General features: G+C 53.8%; 2 protein-coding genes across 7 annotated transcripts in view; both read right to left on the bottom strand.

The window, feature by feature from the left end:
• Positions 1 to 58: 58 nt before the first annotated feature.
• On the bottom strand, positions 59 to 17,401 carry Gaa (glucosidase alpha, acid). Of its 4 annotated transcripts, none has more exons than XM_036195442.1 (20): positions 17,037 to 17,401; positions 14,483 to 15,037; positions 13,536 to 13,681; positions 12,150 to 12,315; positions 11,979 to 12,075; positions 11,508 to 11,627; positions 11,300 to 11,418; positions 11,084 to 11,215; positions 9,526 to 9,636; positions 8,908 to 9,021; positions 8,746 to 8,830; positions 8,155 to 8,272; positions 7,590 to 7,723; positions 6,047 to 6,198; positions 5,385 to 5,533; positions 3,632 to 3,773; positions 3,100 to 3,258; positions 2,651 to 2,815; positions 2,261 to 2,413; positions 59 to 1,932 (listed from the first exon to the last, which is right to left on the bottom strand). In XM_036195442.1, the coding sequence occupies exons 2-20, from the start codon at positions 15,026 to 15,028 to the stop codon at positions 1,873 to 1,875; spliced, it is 2,868 nt and encodes a 955-aa protein (XP_036051335.1). In that variant the 5' UTR covers positions 15,029 to 15,037; positions 17,037 to 17,401; the 3' UTR covers positions 59 to 1,872. The 4 variants fall into 4 exon arrangements, with proteins under 4 accessions (XP_036051335.1, XP_036051337.1, XP_036051336.1 ...); XM_036195444.1 differs by having other exon boundaries at positions 17,080 to 17,401; XM_036195443.1 differs by having other exon boundaries at positions 17,173 to 17,401.
• A 1,135-nt stretch (positions 17,402 to 18,536) lies between these two features.
• The window catches only part of Ccdc40 (coiled-coil domain containing 40), a 47,328-nt gene continuing 43,169 nt past the window's right edge, over positions 18,537 to 22,695 (bottom strand). For all 3 annotated transcript variants that reach the window (XM_036198043.1, XM_036198044.1, XM_036198045.1), the window contains 2 exons: positions 20,431 to 20,589; positions 18,537 to 19,529 (listed from right to left, as the gene is read on the bottom strand). In XM_036198043.1, the coding sequence (XP_036053936.1) occupies positions 19,281 to 19,529; positions 20,431 to 20,589 (408 nt within the window). In that variant the 3' untranslated portion in view covers positions 18,537 to 19,280. The remainder of the gene's footprint in view (positions 19,530 to 20,430; positions 20,590 to 22,695) is intronic.

Raw genomic sequence — 22,695 nt, 5'->3', positions numbered from 1 at the left:
GACAGGAGCAAACACCACCCCACAGGGCAGACACGATAGACCAACAAACTGCACCGAGTCCAGCTTAACAGCAGCAGTTTATTGGGGTTATCGACAAGGGGTGACTTGAAGGCAGTTGCGTTACAGAAAAGCCCACCCCAGCATGCAGAGCTGTGTCTCCAGACTACAGACCGCCAGCTTAGCCGGTTTGGAGAGTTTCCTATCTGGTAGCTGCTACTGCTACATATCTTTTTGGAAGGCCCTGTGAACCTTGTTTCAGGAGCTTCTGGAACCTTCCCTCTAGGAAGTAATGTTGGAATGAAAGAAAATAGGAAAAGTATGCAACAGTCAAGGACAGTCATACCAACATGGATGAGACAGATGCTGAATGAGATGAACTCACAACATCCTAGAAGATGTAAACGGCATGGACAAAAGGCCAGCTCTTAACTGACTTCTCATTGTTTGTCCCGAGTGCTTGATCTGCCTCTCTATAGCCAAGGAGAGGACTGCAAAGGCCCTGGCTGCCTTTCCCCATCAGGACCAGGAGGCACAGTCCCAGGCTCTGCACATCTCTTCTCGGGCATTGCCCTTATCTCATGATCATACAGTGTGGGACACTTGAGCAGACCTCAGGCCTCAGCCAATGCACTAATCCCACTCCTCCCCTCTTACCCTGTCCCTTCCAGAAAAGCTCCCCTCCTCATCCAGGACAGGCTAAGTAGGATCAGCCCTTTAACAGCAGCCCACAGTGTGCTAAAGGGCCGGGCAGTGGCCAGTCCATGGCTCCATCAGACCACCTGACAGCCTCTTGGGTGAGGGCCAGCAGGGATCCAGGGGCAGCATGCTTGTGGCCACTGCGATTCTGGAGCTCCTGCATGGGAAGCACCAGTTTCCTTGGTTCCTTCCCTTCTGTTTTCTCTGGATACTTGGGGAGCCTGACTATGCCCATCAGCTAGGTCCTCCATGCGGTGGAGGAAAACATGATCCAAACCACAGGCAGAGAGGCTCACTCCCACAGGAGTCAGTCAAGTGCCTCTGCTTTCTAGTACCCCAAGGAGGGATGGGACAGCTACTACCCTGTTCCTCTTTCCACACCACTGCTGGGAGCCAGGTGCCCACAGGCTGCCGGAAGGCGGAGTGGCCAGCTAGTACACGATGACCCAGTGAGATGAGTGCCTTCCAAAGTCTTCATGCTTTTGGTTCTTGGTTGGGCTTGCTAACCCTCAGCCCTGGTGACAAGTTTGGCATGATACATACCAGTTGGTGACAGACATAAAACACCTTCCTTCGCTCCAGACTTGCCAGGGAGGCTAAGGTCTCAGGCCCCACTCTAGGAAGCCCTTCCCTGGCATGTCTCCACCAATACCTCTCTGACCAGCTCCAGCAGGGCGTTCTCAGTAACAGGCGGGGAGTGCCTTGGAGAGGGGACAAGCAGACCTGAGGTGACGGGAAGGGGGGTCATGCTGGGGGCCTGAGGATGACATGAGGGTGATATGAAGACATGAGGTGATGGGAGAGCTGGTTCCAAATGTCCTTTTTATTTAAATAAGTGCACTTCACAGTAAGTTTCTCAAGTCCTATGTACCTGACAGCATCACAAGCTCTGTCTCTTTGTAGGGTCACAGTTGCAGTGGCTGCAAGGTCTGCTGTTGGTACAGGTACAAAGTCCCCATGCTGAGTTTCACATTCTCTAGTGTCAGGACGGACAGCTGGGGCAGACAGGTTAGCAAGCCTCACTCCTTTCCTAACACAGTGCCTCAAGGGCAGAAGCAGCAACATAGAGGAAAAAACTCAAAAGATGTGTCAAGACCAGGACTCAGGGCCTTACAGGCCACCATCCAAAGCTGTACATCGCCTTGCTGAGAGGCCTCTAAACACAGATGTGGTCTGCTAGGACCAATCAATCTGAAACTCTTCTCCCATGAGCAGTGAGACAGGGATGGCCAGGGTCTGGAAGGCAGAAAAACGCTTAGAGAGTATCAAGAGGTTCCCACCCACGGCCACGCTCTGGAGACAGGCATCCGATGAGCGGACACCACCTCCCCACTAAGGAGAGGGACCAGTGCCTCAGAATAAGCACCTGACTCCATCGGGCACAAGGCTCTGTTCAGCACTCAGCCTCCATCAAGGTAGAAATGGCGACGGGTGAGGTCCACATGACCTCTGCCTCCCCCATGTTTCATGATAGCTGGGCCAAGTAAGTCCCTGGGGTCCTTAGCACCCCTCCTCCCATGCCTACCAGGGTGTAGGAACCCCAGTCCCCAGCCTGCCCTCTTACCTTGCTGTCAGGGCTGTAGGTGAAATTGGAGACAGGGACACCATTGGAAAGGACCTGTGTAGGTGCTGGGGTCACTCCCAAGACGGTCACCTTCCTCAGCTGTAGGTTAGCCCCCTCCTTGGTCACGTGTACCAACTTGTTCACGATGGTATTCTGGTAATGTGGAGAGAAAAAAAAAATGTGTTCTTTTACTGTGACAGTGAGCCCACCACCAGAGCAGGGGCTTAGTAAGCATCACAGGCCAGCCTCCTGTGTGCAGACATAAGGGGCATGCTGACTCAGGGATGGTGGCTGCTGGGTTCTCTGGCCCAGTCCCTCCCTCCACCAAATCAGGACAGCCCCCCCCCCCCACGTTTCTACCTGCCAGCCTGGGCAGGCCCTGTGACTCACGTTCTTGGCCAAGAAGGTGACCAGTGTGTAGGCCCCACGCTCCAGAACCCCAAGGCTCTCTCCATCATCCCAGAACAGATCTCCACAGGCCTCGCCGCTTTCTGCTAATGCCACAGCCAGGGCCATGGGCTGCTTTCGGGACTCTGTGGTTGTGAGGCTGGGACCCTGGGAAGAGGGTGGGCACATGTCATACCTTGGACTTCCAGGACATCTGTGGTGACTGCCTTGGCCAGGCATTGGGTAACCCAGGATGTCTGGGGACTACCCTGGCCAAGTCCTTTTGTGTCTCCATGACTGCCAGGGGTTTATCCTGCCAGAGCTCCAATGAGGGAAGGCAGGCTGTGCCCTGTGCTTGTTCCCTGCCCACCCTACCTCCCCGCCTCTCCCAAGTACTGGCTAAAGCCCGTCTCAGTCCTTGCCGAGGCCCTGGAACTGCTGGGTCTGGGTACCTGTAGTGGTATGATGTATCCTGCCCTCAGGTGCACATTGATGGTGTCCAGTGGGGCTTCAAGTGTCAACCACTCCCCCTTGCTGAGGACAGCAGATCTGAGGGGTGATGGAGGAGATGGTGGTGGAGATGGGAGGCTGCCAAGATCTTCCACTGGTACCTAGAGGAGAGGTCACATCAGAAGGGTCCCAGGTAGCACGCAAGCTACCATGCTGGTACTTGGAGCCATGTTCTCCTGTCCTCCAAGGCTATGTGTGGCAGTCCAAGAGTTCCCGTTGAGACAAACTGGCTATGAGCCCAGGGGTGGACTCAGTGTAGGACCGAGCGGGGAATGCCTGGTTCAACCTCGATGGCTGTGGGGCCTGGAAACTACCCACTCCAGTCTTCATTGCTTCCTCTGGCAGAGGGGTTACAGCAAAGAGCTGTACACTAGGGGCACCAGGTAAGGACTCAGTATGTCACTGACAGGCCAGGAAGGAATGGCCACCCCATGACTACCCACCACTTCTGTGTAGAGGAACCTCAGGACTCACCACCTGCAGGTTGTACCACGTGCCCTCGGGGAAGTAGCCAGTCACTTCAGTTTTCCCAGGTTCAAGCACAGGTGTGATGAGCAGGGCTGAGCCCCACAAGAGCTGGCGGTCCACAGCCCAGGTGTTGGGATCCTCAGGGAACCTTCACAGGAGAGACAGGCATGAGGCTCTGGAGACTGGAGCTCTGGCATCAGCTGTTCAGCTGCACGAACAGTCAGGAATCCCAGTCTCCAAGAAACTTCAAGCTCTGTGCCAGAGTCCAGAACAATTCTTTCTTTTTTTTTTTTTTTTTGAGCTGAGAATTGAACCCAGGGCCTTGCGCTTGCTAGGCAAGCAAGCACTCTACCACTGAGCTAAATCCCCAACCCTTTGTTTTTCGAGACAGGGTTTCTCTGTGTAGCCTTGGTTGTCCTGGAACTCACAGCAATCCTCCTGCCTCTGCCTCCTGAGTGCTGGGATTAAAGGCATACACCACCAAACCCTCATGCCACACATCCAGCTTTTTATTGTTCTGTGGTGGTATTGTGTTCCCCAAAATATTGTGCACCCTAATAAACTTCTCTGGGGTCAGAGAACAGAACAGCCACTAGATACAGAGGCCAGAAAATGGTGGCATTCACACCTTTAATCCTAGCATTCCAGAGGCAGAGATCCCTCTGGATCTCTGTGAGTTTAAAGCCACACTGGAAACAGCCAGGCATGGTGACACATGCCTTTAATCCCAGAAAGTGATGGCAGAAAGCAGGAAGGTATGTAAGGTGTGAGGACCAGAAACTAGAAGTATTTGGCTGGTTAGGCTTTTAGGCTTTTGAGCAGTAGTTCAGCTGAGACCCATTCTGGATGAGGACCGAGAGGCTTCCAGTCTGGGAAAACATGATCAGCTGAGGAACTGGTGAGGTGAGGAAGCTGTGGCTTGTTCTGCTTCTCTGATCTTCCAGCATTCACCCCAATACCTGGCTTCAGGTTTGATTTTATTAATAAGACCTGTTAAGATTCCCACTACATCGTACATTGTTGTTGTTTTGTTTTTTTTGAGACAGGGTTTCTCTGTGTAGCTTTGGTGCCTGTCCTAGATCTCACTCTGTACACCAGGCTGGCCTCAAAATCACAGAGATCTGTCTGCCTCTGCCTCCCAAGTACTGGGATTAAAGGTGTGCACCACCACACCCTCATGTCACACACTCAGCTTTTTAACATGAACACTGGGGATCAAGCTTGAATCCCCATGCTTGTAAGGCAAGCACTTTACCAACTGGGCCATTTCCCCAGCCTAACTGTAGTTAGTCATCTGAAATTTGCCTTTCTGTGGTGGGGAAGATGCTGACTTTGCAGAGTGAGCTGCTTACTTTTCCACCCAAGAACCTATCTGCCCATTGGAGAGCTCACAAGTAATGTCTATGTGAGCAGAGTCCAGTCTGGGGATACATATGGGGCATCTCTGGCTTATCCTCCTCCCTTAAGCCACCCCCAAATGGATCACTCATGACTATCTCATCAGAGCTTTGTCAGCCAGCAAGCCTGGTCGGTACCCCAGCCAGTTTTCCGTACTCCAGATGTCCTGGCCCTGAGCTGAGGTCTAGGAGGCCTGAGGGCACAGGGGTACTCTGGTCACACTCAGCTGCAGCCTGCTTGGGTTGTGGGAACACTGACCATAGCGGGAGGAGGTTCCCTGGCATCAGCAGACTTCTGGTCAGGCCCCCACCCCCACCCCAGGACACATGTAAGATGTCATTCCCTGACCCAGGTGACTTACTCCAGGAAGAGAGGCCGGGCCACTGTGTCCCCTCTGATGTGGGCACCATGGAATAGAGTGTACAGGTAGGGCAGGAGGGCATAGCGCAGAGTGAAGGCCCTCCTCATGGCCTGCTGAGCTGTCTCGCTGAATCTGTATGGCTCCTGAGGCTGTGTGGGCCAACAGGGAAAGGAGGTATGCTGGTTAGCTTTTCATCAACTTGACACAAGCTGGCATCATCTGGGAAGAGGGAGCCTCAACTGAGAAAATGCCTCCACCATACTGGCCTACAGGCAAGTGGGAGGGGCATTTTCTTCCTTAACCATTGATGTGGGAGGGCCCAGTCCACCACGGGTGGTACCACCTGGGTAGGTGGGCCTGGGGTGTATTAAAAAACCTTCCCTGGTCTCTTCTTCAGTTCTTCCCTTCATGACGGACTGTAAACTGAAAGATAAACCCTTTCTGCCCCAAGCTGCTTCTGGTTATGTGTGTTTCTCACAGTAATGAGAAAGTGTACTAGAACAGGAGGTCTCTGGGTTCCTAGGCCAGGGTCAACAGATGTCCACCCCAAGAACCTGTGGCTCCATCCTGTGTGGAGAGGACAGCATGGACTGGGCTCCTCCAGTAGGTATGGGACTAGTCAGGACAGGGTCTTGGTGGGTGGGGCCCTGCCGCCCGCCTACCATGCTATTGAGGTCATTGTGGTTCCGCATGAAGGGGTAGAAGGCCCCCAGCTGGGTCCAGCGTACACACAGCTCCTCTGATGCATTTCCCAGGAAGCCACAGATGTCTGCCCCGACCAGGGGCACGCCTAGCAGGTTAAACTGCAGGATTTCTGAGAGTACAGAGGCAGAGGGACACCAATTACCAAGGCTGGACAGTCAGGCCTGCTGGGTGGGTCAAACTTAACCTCACCATCCACCCAGAGCCCACTGGCCTCTGTGCTTCCCACCTGGGGCCAGCAGAGCAGATCAGAGCCCAGTGTGCTGTGGCACAGGGTGTGTGATGGTGACCTTATTTGGAAACAGGAGCTTTCCCAAGTATTGGTACTAAGGTGAAGTGGTTGGTGTGGTCCTATTCTAACACAAGAGGAAAATGCTAGTGAAGATAAGGTCCCATGGGTAGGCAGCCCTGCCAGGATAGAGGTGAAGCCTGTAGTAATGCAGTGAGATGCCCAGGAAGGGTCCACAAGGCTGTGCAGGGGCACCAAGCCACACCTCTGTGCAGGGCGGTGCAGCTCTGCCATGCCTTGACACAGATCCATGGTCTGGGCAGTCAGTGGATGGATTCCTGTTACATAACTCCCCAAATGCTGCCCCTCAGCTATGGCAGCCTCAGGACACTGACAGAAGAGCCAGGCTGGGCGTTCCCCTGAATGCTATGGGGTGGATGGACTCCTGATGTTCGCCCAGTGCCAACCTCCAGTCTCCCTCCGATACACTGGCTTTTCCTGGTGTCTCCTTAGAGCTAGGGAGCTGATGGGCAGCCTGGGGCCCTGGAGATGTCTCTGATTCACACCTGACCCTGAAAGCAGCTAGAACTTGGCTCAGTACTAGTCAGCTCACAGGAGACCTGAGCCCCAAAGAGAAGGGAGCAAGTCCAGACCCCAGCTCTGCAAGGCGGTTCTAAGCCTGGCTCCTGGCCTGCCAGGCCCACCTGCAGTGAATGCAGCCCACAGGGCAGAGGTGGACAGCTTACCTCTGAGAGCTCAGCTAGTTGGGATCCTTCATAGGTCTGCGGACATATTCTACACAGAAGCCAGTCTTCCCTAAGTCAGAAGTTTCTAGACTTTTAGTCAAGGCTCTTAGCTGCCCATGTGGTGCCCTAGCTGCCCTTCTTCCCTCGTCTGTTCTCCAGGGCTCCTGACTTCTGTGACCTAACATGGGCCAAATGGCATCCAAGTTCTTGGAACAAAAATCAAATTCTTTTTTGCAAATAGAGCAGGTGTCTCTGTATCTCAGGATGGGGTCACCAGAGAACAACTTTGAGAAATGAGATTCTGGGGCTTTTCAAGCACTGGTCAGGGGGAACTGGACACAGGGACATTGAGGAGAAAGGGGACACAGGTGAGCAGGTTTGCACAACTGAGGAGGGATGAGCAGGCTTCACGCCCCACATGAGATGGCAACAGGTCCCCCAGCCAGCTCAATACTATCTGTGGGGCTGAGCCCAGAACCCACAGCCCACAGACTGGACCCCAGCGCCCTCCAGGCATTGTGTACTCACCTGCTACAGAGTAAGAAAGGTGCTCCCAGGTGCTCCACACATCCCCTGTCCAGTGGCCAGCGTACTGGCCGTGGCCAGCGAAGGTTGAGCGGGAGATCACAAAGGGTCGTGTTCCCCGGGTCTTCACTAGGGCCCTGAGTGGGATGGGAACAGAGAACTGGGCTTACCTGAGTAACACATACCCACTATGTGCTGGGACAGAGCACCAGGGGCCAGTGGCAAGGGGACCAGGGCTAGAGGGAGAAGGACAGAATGGATGGGGAAGAGACCACTACCAGTGACTCTGTGTCATCTACAGGAGCCACCACTCTGATCCTTGCTGGATTCATGGAGTCCCCTGGGTGCCATCCCCTGCCCACTTCATCCAGGACGCCCTGTGCACAGAGGCTGGCTCCATGCTGGAGTGGAGAGCAGTTGGGCAGGAATGCACAGGCATTGCAGGCCCATGGGTGCTCTGGGTAGCCTCTTTGCCTTCTGTCCACGACCCTGATGGGAGCCAGCTCACCTCTCAGCCCCCACTGTGAGTGCTGGGCAGGCTGGCTGGCTGCACAGGGCAGAGCCTCACCTGTTGGAGGCCATGGCTTCCGTCAAGCCATACAGGTTGTGGAGATTGTAGTGTGTGGAGAGGAACTGGCGGCTGGAGGCACAGATGGTGGCTGCCTGCAAGGCCCCACCAACCACCCCTAGGCGAGAGAAGGACTAGGTTACTAGTTTCCAGGGGTCCACGTGCTCTCTCTGCCCACAACCTCTGCTCAGACTGACACCTCCTTGGGTTCAGCCCAGGACAGAGCCTCCTGAAGCTGGCCCACTTGCCCCATGATGCTTGCTGCATGTCACTGTACACCTCTGCTATTCCAAAGACAGAGCAGGTGGTACCAAACACAATCTTCTGCAAACCTGCAGCTTCCATATCCGCCTTCTCTTGCTGTACTCCAAGTGTCTGCCCATCTGAGCCCAACCCCTTCCCCTAAGGCACTGGCTACATATGAGTGTCTGTGACCTTGGCTGAGTTTCTTTCCTTTGTCCTGCTGGCTGCTCTGCCTACTGCTTGATGGAATCGAGGGCTTTGCATCTTCCGAACCACAAAGAGGCACTCCCTGGTTCAAGCCACTAACTCCAGCACTGTCCCCACTCCAGACAGGCAAGTGGGGCTCACCGGGCACATAGGGTGGGTTCTCCAATTCATTGTCAGGGCAGCCCTGTTGGGAGCCTCTAATGAAGTTGGATGGTTCGTTCATGTCCTGTAAGAGGCCAAAGATGTAGAGTTGGGTTGGTCCCCAGAGACTAGGTGTGTACCCAGGGATGGGGATATACTTACAATCCACATTCCATCAAAGGGCACCTGGGCGTGGAACTCAGACACCATGTCCTGCCACCAGTCAAGGGTCTCAGGGTTGGTGAAATCGGGGAAGACGGTGAATCCAGGCCATACCTAAACAAGAGTCCAGAGGGGAGAACCAGTCCCATATAGCTACCGCACCACAGCCCTGTCAGGCCTCAGCCTTGGGAGAGCAAGGGCCAGCCCTACACACAAAGCCACGGGGCAGATGAAGCATTGAGAAGAAGTTGGAACAACCCCACTGGAGCCCCCACCATCAGGTTCAGCCCCGAGCCTGCCTTTCCCACAGCTAGGAACACCTTAGGATGGGGAGGTTGGGACTCAGAACTCCCAGAAGGCCCCCAGGGACAAGGAGGACAAGGGAGACTCCCAAGGCCTCATTAGGGTAAGCTAGGCCCAGCTGCTCATGCCTGAGATCACCGCCCCCAGCTGCCTCCACCACTTTGGAAATCCCAGGTGTTTCACAGGAATCCCTGTCACCCCCAGTGAGGACCCCCACTTCCCTCTGTTCCACTGGACATGGTGGCTTCTGAATCTGAGCCTGTCCCTGGACAGCTACTCTGTCCCCCTGGTCACAGTCCCCATCCCCCACACTACCTTCCCAACCAGTGGCTGCCCCGTCTCGTTGGTGATGAACACGCCCCTCCGAAGACCCTCATCATAGGGCCTGTAGCTCCCAGCAGGGCCTGAACTGCTGATGGCCGGGTCCTGGGGAGAGAAGTGGGCAGAGAAGGAACTGGCGAGGAGGCAGGGACAGGATGGCACACGAAAACAGCACACAGTTGGCCAGTCCTCGGAGCTTACTGGCAGCTGGAGATGAGTCTGGAGGTATGATCCTCCTGTCCCCTGACCTTCCAGAGTTCAAGAGAACTGTTTATTGTTTGCTTCTTTTTGTTTTATTTTGCTTTGTTTTTCAAGACAGGGTTTTTCTGTGTAGCCCTGGCTGTCCTGGAACTCACTCTGTAGCCCAGGCTGGCCTTGAACTCAGAGGTCCACCTGCCTCTGCCTCCCAAGTGCTGGGATTTAAGGTGTGTGCCACAATGTCCAACTTACTATTTTTAATTTTTAATTGTGTGTGTGTGTGTGTGTGTGTGAGAGAGAGAGAGAGAGAGAGAGAGAGAGAGAGAGACACACAGACAGACAGACAGACAGACAGACACCTGGATCTGAAACTACAGGCAGTGGTGAGCTGGTTGACATGGTACCAGGCACTGAACCTGTCCTCTTCAAGAACAGTGTGCTCTTAACTGCTGAGCCATCTTTCCAGCCCCCACTTACTTTTTTAAAATAGTGACTAAAAAAGACCAAAAAACCAACTACCCAGGTATGATGCGCACGCCTTTAATCCCAGCCTTTGGGATTCAGAGGCAGGCAGATCTCTGTGAGTTTGAGGCCAGCCCTGCCTACACAGTGACTTACAGGGCTACATGGTAAGACTATGTCTTTAAAAGAAAAACAAAAAACTGCACCTGGCCTTGCGATACAGGCCTGTCATCCCAGCTCTTGGAAAGCTAAAGCGGGAGGGTTATGAGTTCAAGGCCTGCCAGGGCAAGAGAGTGAAGGCTGTAGCTCAGTGGCAGAGAGCTTGCCTAACTTGTGTGTGGTCTTCGCTGACTTCGCCTGTGGCAAGTAACTGCCGTTCACTGTCCTTGTGGCGGTGATGAGGCAGGTGTGGTCCTCTTAATACTAAACCTCCTACAGCTTTGCTGCCTCTGCTTAAGGAGGTCCCATGGCAGCAGCTGTTTGGCCTTTTTGGACCCTATTTCTCTGGCCAGGGTTGGGCAGGAGACCACAGCTAGGAGAGACCCTGTCCCCTCCAGCTGTGGCGACAGGCACGAGGCAAGTCTGCTTCCTTCACACATGGACAGAGCTAGTCTGAGAGAGAAGCAGGGCCAGGAGACACATAAACCACTTCTAGGTACTTGGCCCAATACCAGCTTGTTATGGCCCCTGTCTTGGGCTTTACAGCAGTTCAAGCAGCTCACGACCAAAGAGTCCTGAGCATGACACAGGTACTTCCAGGACCCTGGCTAGCAGACACTAAGCCTGCAAACCTCCAGACATTCCTTCAAAGACCCGGAGAACGTGTGGGCAAGCCCCAGGTAGGGGAAGAGGCTCCGCAGAAGCAGCACCAGCTGCATCCAGATCTGCTCACCACGATCATCATGTACCGCCGGCCACCCTGGTGGAGCTCGCGCACCAGGTCTGGGAAGTCTGCAAAGCCATCCTGGTTGAAGGTGAAGTCCCTGCGGGCGTCCATGTAGTCCAGGTCATTCCACTGTACATCCTGCAGCGTGGGAGGGGAGCTGAAGCTGAGACCGGGAATCAACAGTCCGGAAGCTCGGGCTGCCCCACCCTGACTCCCACTCACCAGGGGGAAGTGCGTTCTGGTCATGTTCTCCACCACCTGGCGGATGATGGCAGTGGAGGAGTAGCCCCAGCGGCAGAGGTGGAAACCCAGGCCCCAGTATGGCGGCATGAAAGGGTGTCCTGCAGGCCAGTACTACAAGTGAGCAGGGACTGGGGGCAAGGTTCAGGGGCCAGGGGTCTGCGGTCAGTGGACAGAGGGCATGCCCTACCCACAACATCCAGGTACTGCTGCACAACGCTCTTGGGATCTGGGCCTAGGAACACGTACACATCCAAGATCCCACCTGTTGACCTCCAGGTGAGGGCCGGGCTGGGCTGCAGGATCACGTCTGGAAGAAAGTGGCTTGGGCTCAGGAAAGGGTCCCCCACAGATGAGCCCCTACAGAGTGAGTGGCTCTTACAATGTAAAGGCTGGAAGATGCCCACAGGGAGGGAGTGGAGCAGCTGTTCTGAGCCCAACTTAGCAAGGCCTGAAAGGATGTGGGACAGATGAGCCTGGGGAATCTCCCCCCTCTCCCCCCGCCCCGACCTCCTTAGGTACAGAGGGGATGAGCAGGATGAAGACTCTGCTCGCTGGATTCTCTCCACACAAGGTCCCTTGAGATGGGCACTCTGGAGCAGGCAGAGTCTCAAACTATCCCACTGAAGGACTACTAAGGAGGCCCAGCCTGGTGACTCACCCATGGCATTGCTGTTTAGCAGGAAGACACCATGAGCCAAGCCACCGTCCTCTAGCGCCAGGTAGAAAGGGTGTGACCCATAGAGGTTGGCACCTTGCTGGGGTGACAAGAGACAGCATCTCGCACTCAGGACCCCAGCTTCCACACTCCTGCCCTCTGCTCATCTCTTACCAAGGGTGCCATGTCCCGGTTCCAGAGGGTTATCCGAGTCCATTCAGTTCTGAGCAGGAGCGGGCTGAGGTGCTCAGCGAGGCCTGTGATGTGTTGGGAGGGCAGTGACGTGGACAGCTGTAAGAACTGGTCAGCAAAGAACAGGGGGGCCACGGTAGTGTTCAGCCTGTGGGGAGACATCAGGGTCCCTTGGATCTCAGGCCACACAAACCCAGGATGATGGATCCTTCAGAGGGAAGGGTTGGGGAGGGACAGAGTGGCCTCACCAGCTCTGCATCAGGCCAACCCTGGGACAATGGTCAAGTAATGACCAGCAGCTCTCAATACCTGACGACAGTGGGAAAAGCCAGAGCAAGCATGCTCTGAGGGGCCCATGTTACCCCAGGTCAGAGGACACAGTAGCACAGACATGAGGTCCTGTCAGGGAGAAGGACACAATCCCAAGAGAGGTTGATGGCAGGAACATTCTGTCCCCTAGCCTAGCTCTGTCGCCTGCCAGCCCCTCTCCTGGGCCTTTGCTCTTGTCCATACAATGAGGGCTGTGACAACACAGGTTATTTATGGAGATAAAGTGAGTTAATAGTAGAGTGCACAGTAAGAGATGTGTATTTGATAAATAAAAGGCCACCAGGCATACCACCTGCGGGAGTGCACACCACTTGCAGGGGGTGCCACTGTGGCCTGGGGGGGTCTCCTTTATGGTGAGTTATCTCAGATGCTTAGGTGCTAATTACTGCTGTTGTAGCAATGAAGCCATCTCCACACACTGCCATGTATCTCACTGGGAAGCCACGGAGGGAACCTCTGAGACCCAATGTAGTAGCACCGAGCCAAGACTGGGTGAGCATTCAACAGTAGGTCACAGATGTATGCGTGGTAGTCCACAAACGGAAGAGAGCTCTGAGGGTTGGTTTTTGTCAACTTGGTACAGTTAGGGTCATCCCAGAAGAGGGAATGACTCTTAATGGAGGAAATACTTCCATCAGATTGGCCTGTACGCAACCCTGGGAGCACTGTCTTGATTGATTGATGTGGGAGGCCCAGCACACCGTGGGTGGTACCACCCTGGGGCTGGTGGTCTTGGGATGGATAAGAAAGTAAGCTAAGCAAGTCAGTAAATGGTGTTCCTCCATGGCTTCTGTTTGAGCTCCTGCCCTGACTTCCTGCAGTGATGGAGTGTGACCTGAGAGCTTAAGATGAAATAAACCCTTTGCTCAGGTGTTTATCACAGCAATGGAAAACAGACTAGCCAAGGGCAGGGGCAGGTTGACAGCAGAGCCAGGGATGAGGTAGACAGGTTTGCTGCCTCAGGAAACTCCGACCCTGAGAGGCCACCATGTCCCTGTCAACCCAGGGTAGGGTCACAATTCCAGGTACCCAACTCACAGCACCCGGCCATCTAGCTTCCTGCGAACAATCACTCCAAAGGGCTCCTCTGAGAATTCCACACTATAGAGTGGGGATGGTGCCTGGCTCAGGACACGCGGGGTCTCCAGGGGCACCTCGTAGCGTTTATTAGTGGGATCTTTGATCTAGGAGAGAAGAGACAGTGAAGAAGCAGGTGCCCCTTCCATGATGGCTCCTTCGCTCACTGTAGTCCCTTCTCCTGACACAGCTGCAGGACAGCCAGTCAGCACAGGTCCCTCTCGGGGTAACTGCAACTGTGTGGGCCTCAGTGGGAGGAGGCGACCTCACGGGGGTTGCCAAAAGCAAAATGCTCACTAAACTTGAACTTCAAATAAACAGTAAATAATTTTGTGTGTGTTTCTCCCCCTTGGTTTATCTTTTTAATAAATTAATTTTTGAGGCAAGGTTTCACTCTGCAGCCTGGGCCAGCCTGGAACTCACTATGAAGCCTAGGCTAATGTTTCCCTCACAGGGATTCTCTTGCTACAGCCTCCTAAATGCTGCAACTACAAGCCTGGCTACTTTCTCAAAACAACTTCTTTTCACTTCCGGAGATCAAACTCGGGCCCTGAACATGCCAAGGACATGCTACATGCTCTACCACTGAGCTATGCACCAGGCCCCACAAATAGTTTTAATTTTTTATATTTATCTCTGTGTGTGTGCATGCATGCATGCATGCATGCACGCGCGCGCCCATGTGTGCATGCGTGTGTGTGCTGTGGTGTTTATCACTCTCCAACTTGGCTAGGCTGGTGGCCAGTGCGCCCCAGGAATCTGCTTGTCTCTTATCCTTGGAAAAATGAGTCACCTGTCCCCACACCTACTCTCTGCTCTGCCTGGCCCCTCTTTCTGCATGGGACTGTCTTTTCATAGGCCCTCCTGGTGACCCAGCTCTATCCAGGGTCTACCATGCACACACCCACCATGAAGTGGAGGCGGCTATCGGTCTCCATCAGCACATCCAGCTGTAAGCTCAGCACATCCTTTGGGAAGAAGGTTGGCCTGGTTCGGGTCAGGGTGGCTGTGTACCCCATCTCTGTAGAGCTCAAGTTCTCTAGCCGGTAGCTTGGATAACTGGGAGGGAAGAAACACCAGGGTTGCCCTATCAGTGACCCCTTCAACACTGGCCCTGCTGGGACATAGCAGCAGCCACGGGCTTCGCACTGCTCCTGGGAGATGCCCTTGTCTGGGGCACAGTCAAAGCGGCTGTTGGGGGGCACGTCACACTGTATGGACACTGCTGCAGGATGGTCAGGGTGCTTCTGGATGTGCTGGGGCCTTGGCCCGTAACCTTCCCAGTGGTGAGGTCTAAAAGTCTTCTGTAGTCCTGGAGAGGACTCATGAAGGTCTTGGGGAAGCAGCAGGAAGTCACGGAGCATGAGATGGCCCAGAATGATAGCAGAAGTCAAGGAGATGAAGGTGCAGACCCCAATCAGGGGGTTAGGGCAGAGTGGTCTCCTTATATTCATGGTGAAAGCCTGAGGAGAGGAGGAACCAGTGTCAGTGTGGGTGGGGGTTAGAGGGCCCTGGGTGCATTCTCACAGCAGCACCCACACACAGTGCCAGTGGAAACAGGTAGCCAGAGTATCTCCCTCCACAGCGACGGTGAGGAAGGCACAAGCCAGGTACAGGAGATGAGGCTCCTCAGAGGCGGAGGAGTTGCTGCAGACACAGGCCCCACAGCCCTGTACAGACAGATGGGAAAGGGAGCCAGGACTTTATCCAGACATCCTCTCTGTGAGAGAAAAGGGGTGAGCAGGATGGCTAAGGAGCCACCCAGTCTAACCCCAGGAGAGGAAGAAAGGAAGTGGGGTGAAGAGCCCAGGTCACAGGGTTCTCCGGCTACAACTGGCCACAGAGGAGTGTGGGCTCTCTGGAAATGGGGCCTGGGCAGACACTGGGCTCACTTCAGGATGTGGTGGGGACACAGAGGGGCTCAGCACAGTGGGGGGGTACTAGAGGTCCTCTGGGTCGCCAGACACACTCAGGAGACAATGGCCTGGTTGTAGGAGGGCCAGCTGTGAATATTCTGACCAGCACTTGGGGTTCACCTGTGGCCACCACTGAGTCGGGGTTCTCCAGGTTGATGGTTAAATTTTTACCCATAATATGTGATTTTTCTCTCTCCTGCAAGTGACTCCCTGGCTCTCCAATCACCTACAAGTATATGTGTGTATGTGTGTGGTGAACTGCAACCCATTTCAGGTCTGATCTAACTATAGTCAGGTAGACTCCTCGAAACTGCGGCTCTACCACACTTACACAGCAGCTACAAACCTCAGGTTGCCACCAGTACCTCTGATGGTCCAGCTACAACCTGATGGTTCTGAGGACCCCTTTATCAAGTTTAGAACCCACAAAACCTCTTCTCTTACACTTACTGGTTTTTTCTTTCTTTCTTTCTTTCTTTCTTTCTTTCTTTCTTTCTTTCTTTCTCTTTTAGCTGGAACTCAAGAACAGCTAGATGGAAGAAAGGGGTTGGAACAGGTGGGAATGGGAGTGTCCCTGCAACATGTGGACCATTTGGGATGCTCTCTGAAGCCACTCGGCTGTCACTTTGAGCTAGGGTCTCCAGGAGCCCAGGCTTGCCTTAAACTTGCTATGACCTCGGATTCCTTCCAGCACGTCCCACACGCTGTGTTTTCTGGCATTGGAGATCACATCCAGCTCTGTTTTGTTCTGTGGATCTTCCCCTTACGCAGGCATGACTGACGAAATCAGTGATTTCTAGCCTCCCATGGGAGTTGGGATGCTTGGGTGGGCTGCAATTCCCAACCAGTCAATCATACCCTGGTTTTCAGGGTGCCCAGCAGCCATAAAGCTACTAGGGACCTGAGCCTCCAGACTAGCAATAGAAAGACAGTTAACTGCTGGGTGGACCACGCATGAAGCAGAGACCCACTTCCTCTTTACTGCAGAGCTCCAGCTCCACCTGGCCCTTCCAGACACATGTGACACTGATCATGATTCAGCATCCACGGACACTCACAGGTTCAGACATGGCAGCGTGGGCACTTGCATCTTCCAGGGCCTTCCAGGAGGCCCCGGGATGCAACTGAGAAACACGTATATCAGAACAAAGTCTCAGACACAGACCAGACGGCTCAGGCCTGTTCTCTCAGCTCCACAATTCAGAGGGGGAAAAATGGGGAAGGAACTAAAGATAAGACGCCACTGCTAATCTAGAGACCCAAGCTTGCTTTCTGGAAAGATGCTGGATGCGAGTTCAAACCCAAGCTTTCAGACACCGGACGCCGTCTCTCTGTGCCTCAGTTTCCCCCTGAGACACACACACACACACACACACACACACACACACACACACACACACACACACACACACACTTTGCCCACCTAGCACTGAGGGCACGAACTAGAATCCGGGCCGAAGCCGGTTGTGTTACTGAAAGGTCACTGTCCGCGGCTGCCTGAGTCGGGGGTCGGGGGGCTGGGGGATCGGGGCGCCGGGGGTCCCACCTATCTCGGTTTCTCTGCTCGATTCTCCCAAGCAGGAACTCACAGATGGTCGGCCCCGCCTGCCAGAAGAAGGCCGCTCCTCCGGAGGCCCTCGGGCCTGGGCCTGAGACAGCCTTCAACAGCACGCCCAGCTCACCTGCGCAATCGCCTTCTTTGCCGCAGACCCCCAGCCCAGCTGGAAAGCTCGGGTCAGGTGGTCCGTGGGCGGGGCTCGGCCGCGCGGACCACGTGACGCGGCCTCCTGCGTAGGCGCCGGAGTCCAGAGGTGCGTTCCCGCTGCGCCCCCTCGTGGCTGCGGGCGACAGAGCGCGCAGGTGTCGGGGCGCGGTGACTGGGAGGACGCTTGACAGTCACCAACCCAAAGCCATCATCTCAAAAGCTTCCATGAGAGACGAAAACCAGCCCAGACCCGGAAGTTCCGTCAGCTTTGGTAGGGAAGTGACAAAACACGTGATCACACAGAAAAACCTACGCTGGTGAAAACATTAAATGACCGAGGCATTTGACGTGAGGGTCATACATTGAGACATAAGCACAGGGTGGTGATGCAGGCATGTAATCTCAGGAGACAGAGGCAGGAGGATTGCCGGTCTGAGACCAACATAGGACACCTGGTGAGACCCTGTTTCAAAAACCAAAGTTGGCAGGCAGGGATGTCGCTAGGGGTAGACACTGGCCTACCATGTACCACTCTTGCAGGAGAGGACACTATAGGGGCTCTTGTGCCCTCTGGCTGTCAGACTTTTGAAACAGTGGACCCCCCCAAATTAAAACCAACCCCCCAATCCCATGCTGGGGACAGGGAATGTCCTGGGAAAGTACTGCACACAATTCAGGCCCCTGGTCAGACCAATACCAATGGTCAGTGGTGGATGGGACTTCTTCTTGGCCAAGGCTGCATAGCCATATATACCTTCTGCCCACTTCAGAGTTAAACCTCACATCAGTACCCTCAAGATGGACCTGTGTGGGTGGTGGCCCATTATTTGTTCCACTTCCCGCTGTGGCCACATTTAATGAACACCCTTTCTCTGCTTTTCACTGTTCTCTTTAATTGGCACTGATGACAGGCAGCTGAGCCCAGTTTCTTAGGGCTGCCAGACTCTGTATCAGAAAACAAACTCTGTAACAAGCCAGTAATGGACACACAGCAGCCTTCACTTGCTAAATAGAACCAATACACAGCAAGTACTGAAGGACAGGGCCAGACAGGCAGTGGGTGTGTCCCAGGCAGGGTGGATGGGGTGGACATGGCTGGGGTCTCCCCCGGCCTCTTGGTTGTGGTTTTTTTTGTTTTGGTTTTTGGTTTTTGGTTTTTTTGAGACAGGGTTTCTCTGTGTAGCTTTGCGCCTTTCCTGGATCTCACTTGGTAGCCCAGGCTGGCCTCGAAATCACAGAGATCCTCCTGGCTCTACCTCCTGAGTGCTGGGATTAAAGGCCTGCGCCACCACCGTCTGGCTGTTTTTATATTTCACTGTTAGGATGAACATGTCTTACTCCTTTGACCAGAAACAGCTTTCATAACTTTTATTTTTCTGCTGTAAGGTTTAAAACTGAAATTATTCTACATGACATTTTCCATTTCACATCTACAGAAGCAAAAAGGCAACTGGTAGGTGCCCAGAAATCCAGAGTAGGGGAGGCAGAGATGAAGAGAGAGGTCAGGGGTCAGGGATGAGAGACAGGTGTCCTTTACTAAAGTAGTCACTGCCTCCACCGACATTGGTTTCAACCTGTTTTAAGGCTTCCCAGGAGGTAGGGGTAGGAGAAGGCTGAGCTTCCTGTGGGTGGGGATGGGGAACCAGAATGTGGGTTGCAGGCGGGCTGGAGCAGACATTTGGGGATTGAAGCCATCTACCCTGTGCCTGGCTTCCTTGGGGCCCTCTCTCCATTACATGTTCCACAAAACTGAGGCCCTGTCCCAGGACAGTGTGACTGGTATCAGGTGCAGACTGTGGAACTGCCAGCAGAATGGTCTGTGTCTGGCTGGGTAAGACCAACAGGAAAGAGTTGATTTTTATGCCCCGGTCATTCCTCTGCAAGTGGGCATGCTTACCAAAGTGAATCAGGAATGCTGCGTCACACCTGGTGTGAACTGCGAAGTGGCTATGACTCATACAGGTCTGGCTTGTCAGTGTTTCTTAAGCAGGTGTCTTTCTAGGGGACACATAGCTTTTCAGAACATGAGGGGGATTCCCTGGATCTCCTTTCGGGCAGCCTTGGCAGGTGTGGGCCAAGTGCTATCTAGGAGGGCTTTGCAGGCTCCAGCTTGCTGGCAATCTTCTGTTGAACCTTATGTAGCATCTCCTGGAAGTGGGGGTAATCTTCCTGCACTTGGGAGAGGACGTTACTGAGCTGGGACAGCCGGATGTCCAGGCGCTTGCGCTCCAGCAGCTGGGACTTGCTGTTGCGGTGTAGGAACACATACTTCCCGTCAATTACAGCCTGCAGGTACTTGGCCCGTGTCTGCAGGGCCACAATATCCAAAAGATTCTGGGTGGGAAAGAGACCCTGTGTCAGTCCCCAGAAGTCAGGAGGACTCCTGTCCTGAACCCAGACTGGAGGGGATGGCAAAGAGGGTAAGTCAAGTCTCTGGACTCAAGGGGGAGAGAGTGACAAGCCTTGCACCCCCAGTGGGTGCCTTGCTCATCCATCAGTGGGGCAGGGCAGTGTTCTGCCTGCTGTGTGTCAGGCAGGTGCTAGATGCACTCCTAAAACCTCTTAGTTCCAGGCCAGCTGGAAATCCCACTGGGGAACTTCTGAGTTACACAGAGACTCAGACAGACACTGGGATTCAGGTTTGCTGTGCCCCTCAGGTCTACCACAGATGCTCTGTTCCATGCTGTCCCAGAGCCAGGAGGGATTCTCTTGATTCCAGGTCACCCTCAGCCCTAGAGCTTTATACTGTCCCCCGAGGACAGGATCCTGCTCCTCTCAAGGCTTGGTAGAGTCTGGGCAGGCCCCTCTTGCCCAGGCTACCCCACCTACCTGAAAGACTTCCTCTGCTCCCACCTCTTGAAGCCTCGACTCAAGCTTGTTTCTTACATGCCCTTCTTGGATTGCTCCCCTCAAAACTCAACCCCTTGATTTTACTTGGAGGCCCTGACATCTTCCATCTTTGTGTCCCAAGAATATGACCTTCAATACAGCCAAGATTTTGTTTCTATTCGGTTGCCCAGGCATCCAGAATGGTACCCAGCCAACAACAGGTAGAGATCAAAATGTATGGTGTGACCAAATCACAAGAGATGTAGACATGAGCAGTAAGTAGGCGGTGTCATCACCAGCTGAAGGTAGCTGGTCCTAGGGAGATCTTCATTTTGGACACAGGCTTCTCCTGGGGTACCCCCTCTGCCTGGATGCCGCAGGCCCAGAGACCTCCCAAGATATTTACCTGCCGTTTGAGAGCTCTGAGATGGTTGATCTCGTCTTCCAGAACGTCTGTGTTACCCTGCATATCTGACAGGGTCTGCTGCTTCTCCTGAAGGGAGCTGCTTAGGCGTTTCTGAGTTTCTTCCAGTTCTGAGATGGTCTTGTTGCAGTCCTCTGTGGCCTAGGAGAGAAATAGGACCCGATGGACTCCTGCATCCCTGTCACTTAGCAGATAGAGGCATCCGGTTAAGAACTAGTGTGCCTCAGAACACTTGTTCTAGGGGAGATTCCTGTATTAATCATGTTTCTATTGCTGGGATAAAACATCATGGTCAAGGCAACTTAGAGAAGGAAGGATTTACTTGGGCTAACAGTTCCAGAGGGATCAGAGCCCATGATGACAGAGCAGAGGCATGGTGGCTGGAGCAGAAAGCTGAGGGCTCACATCTCCAAACCACAGACATGAAGCAGAGAGAATGAACTAGAAACACTGCAAGTCTTTAACCTCTCAAAGCCTTTAGCAAGGCCACACCTCCTAAACATCCCCAAACAGCGCCACCGACTGGGGACCAAGACTATGGGGACATCTCATTCAAACTACTACAATTCCCAAAGAGGAATCCAATAGCCACAGACCTTACAGAATATATGAGGGGTTAGCAGCCTATGAGACTGTTGGCCCACGATGCCAACAAGGGAGGCTGTGGCTTCATAGAAGACATGGGGTCATAGTCTGTGCAAATCTGTGCTCTGAGGAGCACAGGGACATGGGGACCAGGATCAGCCTTGAGGAAGGGATGAGGTTGTGTGGGAAGTGTAAGGAAAGATGTCAGGAGTGGGTGGCTGACAGTGTGTATGGGGAGCTCCTCTGCAGAGCCCCAGTGGGACATGGTGTTTCTGGAAGTGTTTGCAGCACAGTTTCAGGGGTGAGGCTGGGGCCATCACAGGACGTAATGTTACCGTGACAAGGAAGGTCCTGGCCATGTTTAGTGGCTGACTCAGGGCCCGGGTAACGGTGAAGAAGAAATAGTAACCTTGGGGTTCCTAGGGACACAGGACTTTGGGAGGGTTGGTGGCAGGGGAAGAGAGCCCCATTTGTGGCTACATGGTGAAGGCCTGGTGCATGTGGCCAGTGGGATGCAGGGCTGACTCATGCCTGGTTGGGGTATGGGACAGACGGCAAAGGTGAGGACTGAGAAGGTATCTAGGGCAGGTGGGGAGGTCAGGCATACAGCAGGAAGCTGAGGAAGGAACAGGAGAGGCAGGCAGGTGTAGCAAAGGCCACTTTTGCCAAAGGCCACTCTGCCACATCACTCTGGAAGCTTCTGGTCACAGCCACATGAATGGTTCTATTTAGCTGATCTTTTCCTATACAGGATGCACCCTGTGGAGGCCTTTTAAATTTCTATAGTTTTTGTTTGTTTGTTTGTTTTTTTGTTTTGTTTTCCGAGACAGGGTTTTTCTATAGCTTTAGAGGCTATCTTAGAATTTGCTTTGTAGACCAGGCTGGCCTCGAACTCAGAGATCCACCTGCCTCTGCCTCCCGAGTGTTGGGATCACAGGCGTGCGCCACCACCGCCCGGCTTTAAATTTCTATAGTTTTGATACAGGGTCTCATATAAAGCCTCAGCTGGCCTTGAACTTGAGGCACTTCTCCTGTCTCAGCCTGAGTGGTGGGCTCATAGGTGTGTGTCATATGTCCTGTTCCTATGGGGACTATCCTGGCACTTAGTCTAATTCTCTGGATGATTCTATAAGGTGGAATCCACACATCAGTAAGCTGAGGCAGACAGGTGGGACAATATGCCCCAGTCATGAGGCATTCCCAGATGTCCTTAAGGCCACCACATCATAGATAGTTATGGTTGCTGTTACACTTAACCGTCTAACTTCCTGGGAGGTGGGTTTTGTTCTTATTTCTCCCAGCAGGTTTGAAAAGGTCCCAAATATGCCCAAGGCCACAAAGCCCATTAGTGGGGACTGTGGGACAACACGAGACTCTCATCCCAGGGCTCTGGCCTGGTGGTTGCCAGGGGTGGACTTAAGTGGTGTGTCTATTCCTCTTTTTTTTTTTTTTTTTTTGGTTTTCCGAGACAGGGTTTCTCTGTGTAGCTTTGCGCCTTTCCTGGAACTCGCTTTGTAGCCCAGGCTGGCCTCGAACTCACAGAGATCCGCCTGCCTCTGCCTCCTGAGTGCTGGGATCACAGGTGTGCACCGCCGCCGCCGCCACCACCAGCCTGGCCTCTTTTAGGGAGGAGGGAGCTGTCACATTTGCATCAGCCTGTCT

The sequence above is a fragment of the Onychomys torridus genome, chromosome 8 (genome assembly GCF_903995425.1).
Source record: "Onychomys torridus chromosome 8, mOncTor1.1, whole genome shotgun sequence".
In the NCBI taxonomy this organism is placed as follows: domain Eukaryota; kingdom Metazoa; phylum Chordata; class Mammalia; order Rodentia; family Cricetidae; genus Onychomys; species Onychomys torridus.
Note: the sequence above shows the minus strand (reverse complement) of the source record. Positions and strands in the feature narration are given on the sequence as shown.